General features: G+C 33.4%; 1 protein-coding gene across 1 annotated transcript in view; it reads left to right on the top strand.

Moving 5' to 3' along the window:
- Positions 1 to 16,570, top strand: part of LOC113398497 (protein boule) — a 38,887-nt gene extending 22,317 nt beyond the window's left edge. Inside the window, exons 2-4 of the mRNA XM_026637258.2 lie at positions 14,856 to 14,918; positions 15,244 to 15,397; positions 15,704 to 16,570. Coding sequence (XP_026493043.1) covers positions 14,856 to 14,918; positions 15,244 to 15,397; positions 15,704 to 15,852 — 366 coding nt within the window. The 3' untranslated portion in view covers positions 15,853 to 16,570. The remainder of the gene's footprint in view (positions 1 to 14,855; positions 14,919 to 15,243; positions 15,398 to 15,703) is intronic.
- The last annotated feature ends 294 nt before the right edge of the window (positions 16,571 to 16,864 follow it).

The following is a 16,864-nucleotide window of genomic DNA, read 5'->3' as shown; positions in this document are numbered from 1 at the left end:
CCGTCTCAATTCTTTCTCTCTTACTTAGATAAAAAACACTATCTTTTAAAAAAAATAACTCATTAAAAAAAGTAGGTATATGTCTCCGTAACATTGTTAATACCGTTAGATTATAATCTATCTCGTAAACTGTTGAAAGATTGTGAACCGTACCATACTGCTTACAATTTAACGCATTCTCTTTCGGAAGTTTACAATCTATTGAGGTGAATTACAGTTAGATTATAAAAAAAAAACCCAAGCTTAGAAATTATGAAATTTTATAAGTTTTATTTTAAGCTGAATCACTTTAATTATATATACGTCACTTTTTTTACTTTTTATTTGTTTTAATAAAAAAAATCGCGACACAAAAGAACTTGGCACAAATGAAAAGCATACATTTTTGCAATAGTTTTGCAAACGTTGCTTAATTGGTAGAACAACTAAGTCTAACTTATTTCATCCCTATTCACATTCACATTCCCAAACTTATATGATAAAAATTCCTTATATCTTCCAACGCATTAAAAAGGCCATCGGTATGTTCACAGCGAACATTTGTTTATTCATAAGTTTTAACAGAACAAACGGCCATATTGTTTTCTACTAGAATGTTCCATCGTGTTTGTTTTCCCTCCTTTGTTATTGAGAGAAATAAAAGGCAAGCAAATTGAATACGTCGCAGTGTACATACATTTACTTTCGTCGTATAATATTGTCTTGTTAATACTTAAATAGAAAGAATCTCGTGACTTCTTTGCGTCGTGGACGTGAACTCGTCTTATTAAATAAATCATAATCAAAAATCAAAATGTGCTCTATGCGAGTAGATTCTTACAAGCGCCTTGATATGGAAACTTTTTTATGCATCCATTGAAGATTCCCCAATTCCCAAAAAAAACATTCGGATACATGTGCATTTCAATAAAATTCTGTTGCGTTTGTAATCCACCTTTCGTATATGTAATATCGGCTGAAGAATCCAGTAAATTTTAACGGCCCTACCAGAACCTTTTACCCCGGCATCTGTGCCCTTATATCTAGACATACGATCAACGATGCAACGAATGTAAACTTTGCTTCATCTTTGATCCGGCGAGAGCGAAACGAATAAAATCTGCTAATAGCTGAAGAAGAACGTTGCGCCAATAATATTGAAAAATATATGACGACGCTGAATGTTTAAGACTAGCAATCGTTTACAAGGATTGCAGCGAACATTGCTATCAATAAATGTGACTCCAATATATATTGTTACAATACAATCAATCTGGTTGTTAATAAAACATATATTGTTATTTTAATAAGGGTTTAACTCATCCATGCGATCAGACCTTCGTAAATTTGGTTAAATATAACTAATCTAGTTTCACTTCGTTAACATCGGGGATTGCTTGACATATTATGTGATGATATTATTTTCATGATCGGACGCAATGTAGACTCATGTTTATGGTCTATTATCTTTTTTAAATAAATGGACTATCTGATGAAAAATCTCAACTTATTCGACTACATAGAGTCAACAAATCTTTTGTGGGACAATGTATACGGTTCTACAAAAGGATCTCAGAATGCGTTCAAAATGCCTTTGTTACCAAATTTAAAATATTTCATATTGACTATTTTTAAATCATAAAATTGACAAAAAAAAAATACTTCGTGAGTTTCTTTCGCAAGTTCTTCTCAGGTCAGAGTTTTTTTTTTCCGAACCGGTGGAAGTGTTTATTTTATAAAGTAATTTTCAAGTCGGGCTAGTAGATCATGAGATGAGGTCCTTCAAAAAAACAAACAAACTCGTAAGCTTAATATAATTAAATCGATAATAACTTCATCATTAAGTAACGGTTCATTTGGTACTAAAATTGGTTAAATACTTATAATTGGATCAGTAGCTTTGAAGCGAAAAGGTTGATTGATGGTAAGGATTAAACCAATTAGTAATAAATATTAGTACTAGTTTCCTGAACTACGGCTTCGCCTACCTTCGAGAGGTAAGGGGGAGGAGGGTTTGCATGGGAAGGGAAAACTCATTTTTGCTTTTATAATAAGGGTTATGTATATTTTGGTTTAAGTTTTGGAATGCAATTAAGTGAAAAAAAAAATTAACAAAATGATTCATATTTAATATCTTGATATAAATTAATTTATATAATTGCAATTTGCAGAGAAGTCTTTGAAATTTAATATTTAATTATTAAATGCAAAAGATCTGAAAATCTCAACTTTCGATTCAGTCGACACTGCACACAGTCCGCGACATTCTCTCGAATAAAGTCTTAGCCTGGAGCTTTTATCTACATCTTAGATATGTACAAAGCTACACAATATATATAAAAGCGAATACACTTTGTTCTACAAACAATATAATACAAGACTGGTAGCCTTGACTACTTCGTATTACTTACGTTTGTTAAGAGTGAGAAGTATTCAGTGGTACAATAAAGAAAAATTGGAAACTCATTAATTGGTTTGCAGTTGCAGGAGTAGGTTGTGGTCATTTTTTCTCACAAAAACAGAGTGGTGGAGTTCAAGAGATATCTCGATTTTGTTAATGTGCTGACAGGCCTATCTTCAACAGCTTTAACGCAAGCTATCGTGCCTGGTTAAATCGTGCCATGAACGCAAGAGTAAGGGCAGTATAAGTCCCTTCAATTTGTCCCTCCTCAACAGAGGCATATTCTTTATTCCTACAGTTACAGAGTGAGTTACTGGAGGGTATACGAAGGTAGGGATGGAATTTTAAATTACAATTATACAGACTTTTAGAATCCCACGTCTCCAGAACCAGAATAGGACCCTCGGTTTGGTTCTGAAAAAAATTTTTTATCACCGAAAGAAAAGAAGTTGAGTCCTATGTGAAACTGCTGCCAGTTGTACTAAGTATTTTACGATCATAAGCACGTAAAAACCATATGGTAACTCTTTTACATAACATTTGGTAAAATACAGTACACTATATTTTTTTGTGTGGTAAAGTAGGAAAATTGGGTATTCTGTCGGTAAGTGATCACGACTGCCCATAGACATGAGCAGCGGAAGAAATTTTAAGAATTCCTTACAATACAAATGTGTTAACAACCTTGAGAACTGATATGTTGTATCCCTTGAGTAGTTACACTGGCATCCTTCAAACCGAAACACAACTTAGTTCAGTTTGAATATATGTGTGGGTGGTACCTTAAAACTCAAACAATAATATAATCTTGGGCCAAATATTTTTCGACAATTTAATATCGTCTATTGTTTGTCTGTAGTGTATTAGTAATATACCGTTGTAATAAAGTTTTCCACAAGTATATTTACGAAACAATTTAACAACTTTTCTGCGTTACATTCCGAGAATCTTATTCGAAGTTTATTATATTACTGTCAGCTCGTCCCCACTTTCTTCGAGAAAAATAAAGTTTTAACTTTATTATCTTGGTGTGCCTGACAGCTACGATTGACACTTGCCAAACGTCATACTAATTTAATAGTGTGCGTGTACTGCCAACAGATGGCCACTTTTTTCAACGCATTCTCAGTTTTGATAATCTATTTAGTTATTTAAAAAATCAAAGCCAAATATTTGATATCATAAAAATTAATATATTAAGATGTACAGGATAGGTACTGTATATCTATGTATGGCTATTTTCATCTTTCCTGCAATCGAGGAGTGATTTCATGAAATAGAACGAAAGTATGTAACAGGCAGTTGGTAAAATGCACGCTATTTAATTTGACCAATGACCACGCGCGGTGCTAAAGTTGGCTGTCAGGTTCCTTGGTTATTACCATCGTAAGTTATGATTTCAAATGTTTCCCATCATATGAGACTGCTATAATGGGTCTGTTGCTCGTGCTTGTTTATGCGATAGAACCATAATAGTTGTTTGTTGTCTTCTTTTTTAATATATAATAAATAAATATTGGACAGCATCGCATACATTACTCTGATCCCAATGTAAGTTAAAGCACTTGTGTTATGGAAAATCAGAAGTAACGACGGTACCACAAACACCCAGACCCAAGACAACATAGAAAACTAATGAACTTTTTCTATATCGACTCGGAGGGGTATCGAACCCGGGACCTCAGAGTGGCGTACCCATGAAAACCGGTGTACACACTACTCGATTCCGGAGGTCGTCAAAACATGAATATTGTGTGTTTGTTCTCTGAGCCGATTTCATCAATGTGCATGTGGTGCTAGAGTTTGCCGTCAGATGATACCTTGGCCGTGAGTTGACAGATATTTTACATCGTATGCGACTTCTGTAGCTTTTCTGTATCTCGTTTATTAATAAATAGTACTATCAGTTTTCATCTTAATACATAACATAGATATTTGTATGTTTGCATTCCTCTAAGCGTTTCTAAACCATTCATCCGATTACGATGAAACTTTGGTGAGGATACGAACGCCAGTGCCACGGCTTAAAAATGTTTGTTATCCTTAAATATAAACATTTTATTTGACCCTTATCCTACCTCGAATTTTACTTCGAAATTACGCCTAGTAGAAAATTCTACTATCCGCGACCAAAACGAATCGATTCTTGAATATAACCGTTGAAGATCTCATGAATACGCTAGGCAATTAATGCCAATTTAATGTTCTACAATTTAGAACCCACAGGCGAGGAGACATTCCCAAAATATAATGCCATCATCAGATTCAATCTCAGAATATTTGCGGCTCTGTAGGTACGAGAAAATACCTATTGATTTTGCTTAATTTAGATTATACTGGCGAACCAGTTTCTGATTTCACGAATATTATTTTTACGAGTTGAGTACAAAGAGATATTTTTTTTACTTTCCAAATATAATTCAAGTAAGCTTTTACAATCACTTTTGATACGTTATGTAACAGGTTTAAATTCAATAAAGTTAAGATAAGATATGTATGGTTTTAGTCATTCATCTTTTCCTATAATACACAATTGGTAAATATTTGAGCGGTACGAATATATTGGTGTAAATTGTATTGGATTATATTAATAAGTAACCACTACGTATAAAACAAAGTCTGTACGTTTGAAGGCAATAAATTCAAAAAATGCCGTAATTCATACGGTTTTTACCAATTCATGGAAAAAATAATGAAGAAGGCTTAGTTGAAGGTACAAGACATTAAAGTTATTGGTCAAATACGACAATAGTATCTATGGGTGATGGTGACCACCTACCACCAGCTGGCCGAACTAGTCATCCAGCTGTCTATTATATAATTAAAAAAAAATAAGAAACATAAAATCTTGACGACTGCTTTACGGGCGCGCGTCGCGTAATTCAATACAATTATAATTTTGTATTACGTTTTAAATATCTAATATAGTCTCTTATTCATTACGCGTAAAAAGAGAAGGTAGAATAGCAAAACCAGATACCACGTGATAAAATAAGCATAAAACTAAAATTAAAAAATTAAATTTAATGAGTCATTGCAAAGAAAGACCGGCAACAGCTTGAAGATAAGTTTAAAAAATGCAAGTTTTATTTTCTTTAAATTACCGAGGTTGTTTTTTAAGTGTAACCCTTATGACAAAATATTCCATCCCCTCGTGTTTTTTAATTTTACGCGTTATTTACATAACTGACCAAAAATAGTGCAATGCTGAAAACTCATTCTGAGCGATACTGGGTACAAAAAATACAACATAGCTTAAGAAGCCAAAAAAATAGATATGCTATAAGTGGTTTCATTGTCGACGAGCAATTTTTTCAGACACACATTGGGTTTGGAGAAATGCTTTGGAGAATTGATAACGTAAGCTAGGGCGGGTTTATTTACTTACACAAATGCCAATAACAACATAAGAATATATAAATACTACACATACTCGCACTCTGATTAATTTGCAATGCAGGATTCCAAAACAGGCTACTTAAACTTATTGCCTGCGGTAAATTATCAGAGGCGGACATTTTCCGCGATTTCATATTTAGTATAACTCAAATGAAATACATAATTTAGTATACATTATTGAATTTTAATATAAAATGAAATATATATAATTAAGCAGACAAAGTTCTCTATTTTATTAAAATTTTAGTTTTGTTGTAAGGTTAAACATGACGTGACCCAAATTAGCGTCATATTTGATAATCAGCCTTTGCTAAATTGATTAATTTCGCTTATCTGAACAGCTGTTGGTCGATAGCAGCCCATGGCGCTATAGACGACCAATGAGCTTTCAGATTAAAGCTAAATTAATTAGACTTACAATAAGCGTTTCAGAAACTGGAGGTGAATATCCTTCAAATCTTCTGTATTCTACATGCATGACATTACGAAAGACACCTGTACACTTGGTACAAGTAAACTAACCTTTAGCAAATAACTGAATAGCTTAATCCCCTAAATAAATGTTGTATATACATATATAGTTTTAAAGCTTCGTTATATATATACGTAAAATCAAATATATTATTCTCGAATCCTACCATTCTTAAAATAGGCGACCCGTTTTCCAGACAGTATTGTTCTCGTGTCTAGAATATGCCTGGTTTAGGAAAGGTTGAAAGGTAAAGGATAATTCCCCTTAGCCTGGGAATACACACGTGCAATGAATGGAAGCTTTTGCGCAAATTATTCGATATAGAATACTTTTACTACTAACAAATCTTCACACATGTGCCTTCATTTTTCTATTGTTGTGTTGTTGATGTGCATGCATTATTTAGTTCCAATTAACATCACAATCGTCATTTCTGGTTTAATGTCTTAATTTCCTTGAGAAGTTTTTTTTTTCGTTCTAGGCTTTTTAATCATTGTATGCTAGTTGCCTTTTTGAAGCAGTGTTGATCTTCGTGGGATTCTAATCTCCTGGACTGGTCGGGTATCGTAAATGGTAGGCTAGTTTATCTATAATGGGACCGGGGTATGGGGAATTAGACATATGTCACGATAGTCGCCCTCAGTTCGATCGAAAAATAAAGAATTTAATTTGTGCTCATTTCTAATTTTTATGGTATATTTTATTGGTTTGTATTAATTTTATAATAGTTAAAAAAAATGTATTATACTTCTTATCTCTAATTATTGCTTATATTTAATTTATATTTTTAATAAATATTGTGATATTATAGTGCATGGTGTGACTACTTGTAAGTAGTAGAACTTCTGCCTAGATCATTTTGAAATGTAATTTGAATTTTTTTATTTTAATGTAATATTGTATCTACGGTTGGTTGTCTTAATAAATAAATGTATAGCCAAATTTAGTCAATAGTTCAGAATCTATATTATATTATTATGAAATATATACTATGAAATTAATTCTTTGTATTGGATACAAAGAAAAACTACCCAAACCTGACATATCTACAAAATTATGGCCATGTTGTAATTTTTTTTTCTCTACAGTCTCTGTGTCCTTTATTAGTATATCTTTTCTTATCTTTATATTATTTCTTTTTTGTATTAAAATATCGGCCTTTGGTATTATAGTAAGAGCCGAGATGGCCTTGTGGTTAGATGAGTTACACACCACTGATTTCCATGTGCTTAATTTGTGTTTATAATTCATCTCGTGCTCGACAGCGAAGGAAAACATAATGAGAAAACCTATACATCTAATTTCAATAAAATTCTGTATTCGTCAAACGTCATTGGAGCAGCATGGTGGAATATGCTCCAAATCTTCTTGAAGAGAGAAGAAGCCTCTGCCCAGAAGTGGGACATTCTCAACTATTAATTTTTTACTTTTATTCTTATATAATATGAAGTGTATATTAATAAGTTATGTTAGTTTTATACCTTTAATAAAGCTTATCATTATAAATAATAATACCTTAAAAAGCGAATAGAATTTAATTTTCAATAAAGCGCAACATAATTTCTATCTTATACGTTTTTATTATATTTAAAAATAAGCAAATACAAAATATAAAAACTTTTAAGGAAAAACTAATACTTTGTTAATAATATCAGCTTTCTGCTTCGACTTTCCGCTGCAATTAAGATACTTGCATGTAATCAAATTAAAAACTTACAAAACGAATTTTATAAAAGATTACGTAACGATGTTTTTTTGTATGGTATCTTGCATTCTTGACCTTGCAAAACGTAAGAAACAAAAAATTCTTATTAACATTTTAAATAATTTAATTGTTATTGTTTTAAGTAATACAATATTTACGTTAGGATTTCGTGCTCAGGCTTCAGTCTCGCTTTTTCTCATTCTCTCCTTCAGTTAGTGGTTTAACTTTAACTTTTATGAATAAATCAGTTAAATCTGTCAAACGAACTATGGTATATTTTAATTAAATGTTGTTTTAATATATTTCTGACAATCCTTCAAAGCCTAGTGTTGAAGGTAATTTAGCCCTGCGATGTGGTAACTGCGGTATGAAAACTACTTTGCTGAGCCGTCATCTGTCACTGTCAAAAATATTTAATTAAATTCCACCGTCCTCCACACAACAATAGACACGTGAACTTTGAAACCTATTAGGTTTGAGCGCTACCCTTCCGTGATCATTGAATCAGTCAGATGCATTATGCGATATGGCCTAGGGATTAGAACACCTGAATATGGAATTTGAATTGAGGGCTCAAACCAATGAGCACGAGAATTTTCATGTGCTTAATTATTTCATAAATCTCAACTCTACTTGCATTTATTGAATAAAAATTTGAATGAATAAAAATAAAAGGCCTCCTCTCCCTTTGAGGAGAAGGTTTGGGGCATATTCTACCACGCTGCTCCAATGCGGGTTGGTGGAATATACATGTGGCAGAATTTCATTGAAATTAGACGCATGCAGGTTTCGTGGCGAAGTTTTCCTTCACCACCGAGCACGAGATGAATTATAAACATAATTTAAGCAGGTGAAAATTCAGCGGTAATTGCCTGGGTTTGAACCCGAAATCATCGGTTAAGATGCACGCGTTCTAACCACTGGATCATCTCGGCTCCTTCGAACTGCGTTTAAATAATCTCTAAGCCTCAAAATGAGAGAATGTCCCAAGGCACTGGATTGCAATCATTATTCAAAATCAAAATTTTCTTTATTCAAGTAGGCCCATAAAAAATTTTTAACTGTCAGATTACAGCGTTGAATTAAATTAAAGCTACAATCGGCTCGGAATGTAGATTCTACCGAGAAGAACTGACAAGAAACTCAGAAACACATCTTTTCCTACATTATAATTACAAATTATGTTAATAAAGATATAAATATCCTGCCTATAAATACTTTGATTGACAAATACTAAATCCACACTTTTTGTCATTGATATAATCTTATATTGAGCAATGTATCTTATTTATCAATATTTTGCTATATGAGTTTTAAATTTTTTTACTGGCTTCCAAAACCAGACATGCATCAATTTTGTTGTCAGTTTTGTCTTTAAAAAAATGCAATCATTTTCTTTGTCCAGTTCGGGGCTTGAACCTAAAGACCTCAGGATCTATAGCCTTATAAGTTAGACCACTAGACCAACGAAGCGAGTTAACCGTACCATACCCTTCTGTCATCGTGTCGATGAATAAATGATCGGCCACACGAGCGAGCCAAGCGATGTTCGGTACGAATCGGTTACTCTTCCAACCCTGTATATAGATACACGTTCTATGAAGCGATTTTCGATCATGGAAATGAACGCCATAGACTCCATGTTCTTTTATAGTAAAGAAACTTTTACAAGGCTTTAAGACTATTTTACACTAAGCCAGAAACACATTTCGAGGATATCAAAACCAAGTTAAAGACTTTTTTATGTGTCAATAGCGAAATGGTTTAAGGGGTGGCCCTGCGATGTAAAAAGTCACAGGATCGATATCCTAGGGCTACCCTGGCCCCTTCGGCTATTATCGTCCCCTCTCCTAACACAAGCTTTGAGCTTAAATGGAGGGGTAAATAGGAATATTAGTTATTCTTTACGAAAAAAAAAAATATTAGAATTTATTTTAATATCGAAACTCTATGTTATTATTTTATGGTATTCTTTAAGCTTAAATTATGTCAATAATCATCAACCTCGATGTTTCACATTTGCGTTGCGTCACGTGACCAATTTTTTTTTTATTTGACGCTCATTTCAACTCTAGTCTCGTATTGATCGTAATACAATAGTCATTATTTGGATGCTCAGACGCCCAAATATCCATCCGACCTTGACATAAAAAATTTCACGTTATAATACTATAGATAAATATAATTTATGTTTCGTCTCAAATGTTTATAGTTCAATCGTTATCTATTCTCTAATTTATCACTCTGTAAGCTGAAACGGCCTTGATACAATAGAGATTTTCGTACAAACGTGTATGGTAACTCTTTAGAAAATAAATCAATAGACGAATCGATGAATATTTAGGTACTTTGCTTTTATTTGGTACTGGCTGCTCCGGAAGGGTGTCATTCTCGTTAAAAATGATAACTTCAACCCCGTGTGTGTGTGGTGTTGTCGTCTATAGTCATCTTCTATACTAATATTATAAATGCTAAAGTTTTTCTGCCTGTCTGCCGAATTTGACGAAATTTGGTAAAAAGTAAACTTGAACCTCAAGGAAGGACGTAAACTACTTTTCATATCCCCGACAACCAACATCGGAAACGTGAGCGAAGCAACAACTAGTTAAAAAAACTATAATATTTTTTAAGCTTTTTCAAATTTGACTATTACTGTAGTACTAATACAGCTTCATAATACTGGTTCAAATGAAAGGTGACAGTACATGCAAGATGTTGATGATCTGATTCTGAGCATTTTCTTTTGCTAAGAACGTCCTCAAGACCTCATCATCAAGACTACCCATGATATAATTTAGTGCTTCAGTATGTGCGTAAACATATGTTTGACTTAGTGATAGGGCTTTGTGCAAGCCCCCCTCATCACATATCACTACATATTCCAACACTAAACAGCCATACTACAACAGTACTAACTGTTGTGTTTCGGTTTGAAATGCAAGGGACATAAGGGACATGTCTTAGTTCATGAGGTTAGTGGCGCATTAGCGATGAAAATATTTCTTACAGCGCTAATGTCTATGGGCGGTGGTGACTACAAGCCATCAGGTGGTTCATATGCCCGTCCTCCTACCTATACAATAAAAAAAAAATATTAAGCGTTCATTGATCGATCGTCATTAATATCTAACAAAAATATATGATTTATTCATTCATACATTCGATTGATTCGAAAAATATAAAAATTAGGCTCAGCTGGACGATACCTTATTATTATTACAATTAAAAAAAAAATGTCAGAAAAGCGTATTTTTTTTAACTTGGACATGACGTGTATGTATAATATTTCATATTAAATATGTATATGTTTGAGTGTGTCTATCGCATGTTAGTGACTATGATTTTTTTCTTATTTGATGTATTTCTAATGCATATTAGGTAGACGTATTTTCATGAAAAGGGTTACGAAGTTTCTGCTTCACGTATTAATACATAGATATTTCAATAGATCCCCATGTTCTGCACTGATACGCAATTTTATGGTAATTCAAAGGAATCGTTTGATGAAAAGTAATCTTCCTTTTCCCTCACGAGGGTTTTCGATCCCTTCCGTTTATTTGTAGGGTTGTAGGGTAAAGGGCGTCATTATATAAACCTTCAAAACTTTCAGAAATTTTCATGTTAAAAATGTTTGTTAAGTACATCTTTTTTACATCAATCTTGATTCGAGTATCCGATTGTTCAAAGATTGCAAAATTCGATGTAATTTCAAAATCTGAAGTTTTTTGATCAAAGCAAAAACCGTTAATACATATCGTGATTAAATTTAATAGTCCAGTAGTTTTACTTGGTGGTAGGGCTTTGTGCAAGCCCGTCTGGGTAGGTACCACCCACTCATCAGATATTCTGCCGCCAAACAACAGTAATCAGTAATGTTGTGTTCCAGTTTGAAGGTTGAGTGAGCCAGTGTAACTACAGGCACAAGGAACATAACATCTTATTACCCAAGGTTGGTGGCGCATTGGTGATGTAAGGAATGGTTAATATTTCTTACAGCGCCATTGTCTGTGAGCGGTGGTGACCACTTACCCTCAGGTGGCCCATTTGCTCGTACTACCGATACCATAAAGAAAACAATCCATGTAGTCAAAACAACTGCATAGATAACATAACGTATTCGACTTTAATAAACAGATATAAATTATTTAAAAAAGCTTTCCTAACAAAAACTATTAATATATAACAATAACATACAAACAAAATTATAATATCCAATCGGATGTGGAAGGCGAAAAACCTTTCAGTCTTTCTTTAGCCTCACCTTAGAATAGTTTCCCGTTCATTATAATGCTGTATAACGCTTGCCGATTTAGGCGAACTGTCTTAGAAAAAATATATTGTAACTCTCTTTTTAATATTTTTAGTTTTTAATTTTCAGTCACAGTTGACAGTTTTATTGGGTGATAGGCTTTGTGCAAGCTCGTCTTGGTAGGTACTCATAAATCAAATCAAAATCAAAATATTCTTTATTCAATTAGGCTCATAAAAGCGCTTTTGAATCGTCATATTTTTGACATGAGCCTCAAATTTTTAATAGGCCAATTTAACTGTGGAATCTTATTCATATGAAGTCGGGATATTCATATCTAACGCTAAGCAGAATACTTAGTATTAATGTGTTTTGGTTTGAAGGGTGATCAAGCCAGTTCAAGTAAAGGCACAAAGGGCATAACATTTTAGTTGTAAGCGTTAGTGGTGCATTGGCGATTTATGGAATAGTTAATATTTCTTATGGGGATTCTTATGGGCGAGCCGAGATGGCCCAGTGGTTAGAACGCGTGCGTCTTAACCGATGATTTCGGGTTCAAACCCAGGCAGGCACCACTGAATTTTCATGTGCTTAATTTGTGTTTATAATTCATCTCGTGCTCGGCTGTGAAGGAAAACATCGTGAGGAAACCTGCATGTGTCTAATTTCAACGAAATTCTGCCACATGTGTATTCCACCAACTCGCATTGGAGCAGCGTGGTGGAATATGCTCCATACCTTCTCCTCAACGGGAGAAGAGGCCTTAGCCCAGCAGTGGGAAATTTACAGGTTGATTATGTAATATTTCTTATGTGGATGGTAGTGACCACTTAACACCGGACGGCTCATCTACCCAGATTAATTTTTTATTTTATAATTATCTAATAATACCGATTATGCTGCGTTTATTGTACACCATTCAGCGACTAATCTTAAATATATTAAAATCTTAGTAATAATCTTTTGGTATATTTTGCAAAACGCAACAAAACGGGCAATCATACAAGTACTCGCCACTCCTGCGCAACACGTTTACAATTATATATATATTTTTTATATATATATGAAATTCAAATTCTAAACACACCCTCGCGAAAAGTAGAAGAATCTAAAAATAGGAGAGATTACTGAAACAATGGGTGCTCTCAAAGGGCTTGAAAAGGAAAGTGTTCCACAAAGAAGGCCGTTGAGAGCGGCACTTCTAGGTTTTAGTCTTTGTGAAGCGAAAAGTGTTAAAGACGTACATATGTCTACGTTTTCATACGTGTTGCTTTGTTTCAAATATGTGTGTTTTGAAAAGCGTTAAAACGAAAAAATATATAAACAATATTATTTAATACTTCTGTATTATTTCTTTCCTTTGAGTAGATTGTGATGAGTGCATTTTTGGTATGTTTTTATTCTTAACTAGTTGTTGCTTCGCTTCGCTTCTTAGGCTTCGCTTTTTAGGGGTCGTCAGGCGTTAGGTATGAAAAGACTATGTCTTTGGAGTACAAGCCTTCTCATACCAAATTTCATCAAAATTGGTTTAGCAGTTTGGCCATTTGAAAGATAAATAGACAGACATACAGAGATATTTTCACATTTATAATTAATATTATACTAATATATAGACGTTAAAATATTGAGTTCACCGAACAGTAATTGAGGTTCTATCAAGAAATGATTAATAACAGATCGAGAAGTGAGAAAACGACTATGCTTAATGTGTTATTTGTTGCAATAGCTTTAACATTTGGTATTTATATTATAGTTATCGTATAACTTGTACCAGGTCGACTAATTACTAGTTTAAATCAACGAGAGTTACATTTACACATTCATTTCAACATTATCCTTTTACTTTAGGAACAAACCCAATAATATTTCCAAATCTATATCACGTAAATATTCAACAAAAAGTAACGGTAACCGTATCAAGCTACAAAATTAAGTTAAAATAACAGAAAGATGCATTAAAGTCACATTGTAGCTCTTTGGAGATTTGAGGCTAGAAAAAATATATAAAAAACACAAAATATCAAGACCATTATAAAAATATTGGAGATAAAGTAACAGACCGAGATATCCTGAGGGATTTAAATCGAATCAATTTATTTGGAAATGGTCGTGTTTCACCTGTAAAAATCCTATCAGTATGGACGAATATTGCTTGACGATCCTTTAATGGAATACCATAAATATAATAATATTTAAACGTTTTGACGCAAGCGATTCTAAATCTTAAACACTATGATAAAATGAACCTTTAAACTGTACTGTCTCGTTGGACTAATTGCTAACTTATAAGGATGGAGATATCATAGTATAAGGTTCAAATTCAGAACACTTGGATTATTTAGTTTTTGTGTCAAGGAATTGTCAGCAGCAGCAGAGTTAAGCAGAAGTTCAAATCTAACAATACCGTTTACAGTCTCACAAGAGGATCAAGTCCCATGCCTCGGAAAGCGTGTACAGTCGTTTCTGTATTCCTATTCTTTCAAGTCGTGAACAATAACGGTTCAATTGAACTGTAAGAGTGGGAGAATAAATCATGTTCTTACGTGCTTACACTAAGCTGAGGAGTAGTCGGTTATTATTGAAAATAGCTACCGTAAACGAAATCAGTTACGACGTTATATATTTACAAGTATTTTAATATTATTTTCAGAGCGGTGGCGTTATGTTTTCACCACTGGGACGTCTTCGTGTCGCTCAAGCTGTACGAAAGCAGGTAACTAAAAACCACCATAAAACATTTTATCTTGGAAAAATAAAGTTTGAACATAAATCTCTATGAGAAGTCTTCCATCGTTACAAGGAAAATGTCTATCAAAGTGTAGACGGAATGAGGGCACATATCCAGAGATGAATCTCGCAGCCAAATATTGATTATATTATCAATACAAAACGAAATTATTACTATTCGTAGAGAACTGTTTCTTCTCTAATCTCTCTCTAATATCTCTAATCTATTAAAGATTTTATCTGTACAGTTTTTTGGTACTACGATTTTTCTGAAGTAATATTTAGATTCCCTTTTTTATTTAATTTTTCAGATAAGTCAACTGCCTATGTTGACGTCTGAAGCTGCACCTCTTCAGGCACCTCTCTGCTATCAGCTGATTTGCCCTCCCCTGGCACCACTGCCAGCTTGCGCACCGTGCGAGATGCCACCACCACCTTACGCTGTGTATCCGCTACCGTTTGATAGTAAGTATTCTATAATCATTTTAAAAGAAGGATAGAAAGTTCTATGTTAATTCATTGATTTTTTTATTTCTATATTATGCTCGCTCATATGGAGCTCATATGGAGCTATGATGGTGAATCATAACTGAAGATCGTGGACTATGACCGATGCAAGCACCACTTTAAATACCTATTTTGTAAATGTACACATTCTTTGGTGGAAGGAAAACATTACATCTTACTCACAAAAAAAGAGGAGGTCCTTTCTCAAATATATGATATTTAGTAACAGTACATATATTAATAATATTAATGACTTTTATTCAGCTGCACCAGCATTGTATGCTCCGCCGACACAGTACGCGCTCCTACCAGCGCCTTATAGCACGGCTTGCTGCGAGCCCTCATGTTGCGCGCCATTGGACAAACAGCCCCGCGTGCCAGCCCCCCCACTTCACCCCGCTTTTATTTACTGACTTTATATGAGTCATCAGTTAAGATATAATCGTCTAGATTAAGTTTTATAGCTGTATCATTATTTATATTATTATCAGATGATGATGAATAATTCAGATTGATTTAAGATTTTATATTACAAATATTTCCCTATTATATTTTCAGGTTCAGAAATGATAAAATCAATGTCAAGTTATTTTGAATCAAAAAGACACAAACATCTCGTTTAGATATTCGATAAGGTATTTATAATTGCAATGTAAGCGGCTTTTTTAGACATATTTTTAGATTTCTGCAAAAAAAAAAAGAACCATTCCTTTCGCTCGAGTCTTCCAATCTTTATTATGCTCAATCGATTTATGTGTTTCTTACTAAATTTATTTCACAATACATTTGGGAATGGCACTGGATTGAGATGGTTGAGGTTTATAAAGTGATGCAAAAGAAGTGTTCAAGACTCTCGTCTATTGGGTGTGTTTTTGACAATTTTGTCTATATCTGGTTGTACCTATATCTTAGATAAATAAAATGTTATACAATAATTAGCTTCGAACAGGTACTTATAAGGACGATTAATGTGGATTCACGTGCTATCATTAAATTAAGGTAAAATAGATTTATCATAACGTGTTATGTATCACATTTGATTATTCGGTTAAATTTTGGTTAAATAGTAACTTATTCAACATTACTTCACGCGGATGATATAATCGCTTCTATTTTCGAATATATTTTGTTTTTATGACTACGTTACTTGTTTCACTTGTAAGCATAACACGTTCTGATGCGATATAATATAACCATTAATAAATAATGATATCGTTAAAATGTGAGCGCGAGACGCAACGAATTAAAGCACAAAGTCGATGAGTTGCTAGCATTAGATGATATTATACCTCAATAAAAGTTTGTTGATATCGCTTGTTATCCTTATAAAGGATTTTCGTTCATCAATAGAATAAGATTGCTTTGTTGCCCTAAGACCTAGATCAGAGGAAAAACTATTTTTTAAACGTTTTCGTTACAATTGCT

This window comes from Vanessa tameamea, chromosome 26, assembly GCF_037043105.1.
Source record: "Vanessa tameamea isolate UH-Manoa-2023 chromosome 26, ilVanTame1 primary haplotype, whole genome shotgun sequence".
NCBI classification, from domain to species: domain Eukaryota; kingdom Metazoa; phylum Arthropoda; class Insecta; order Lepidoptera; family Nymphalidae; genus Vanessa; species Vanessa tameamea.
The sequence above is the reverse complement of the archived record's forward strand: the minus strand, read 5'-3'. Positions and strand labels throughout refer to the sequence as shown.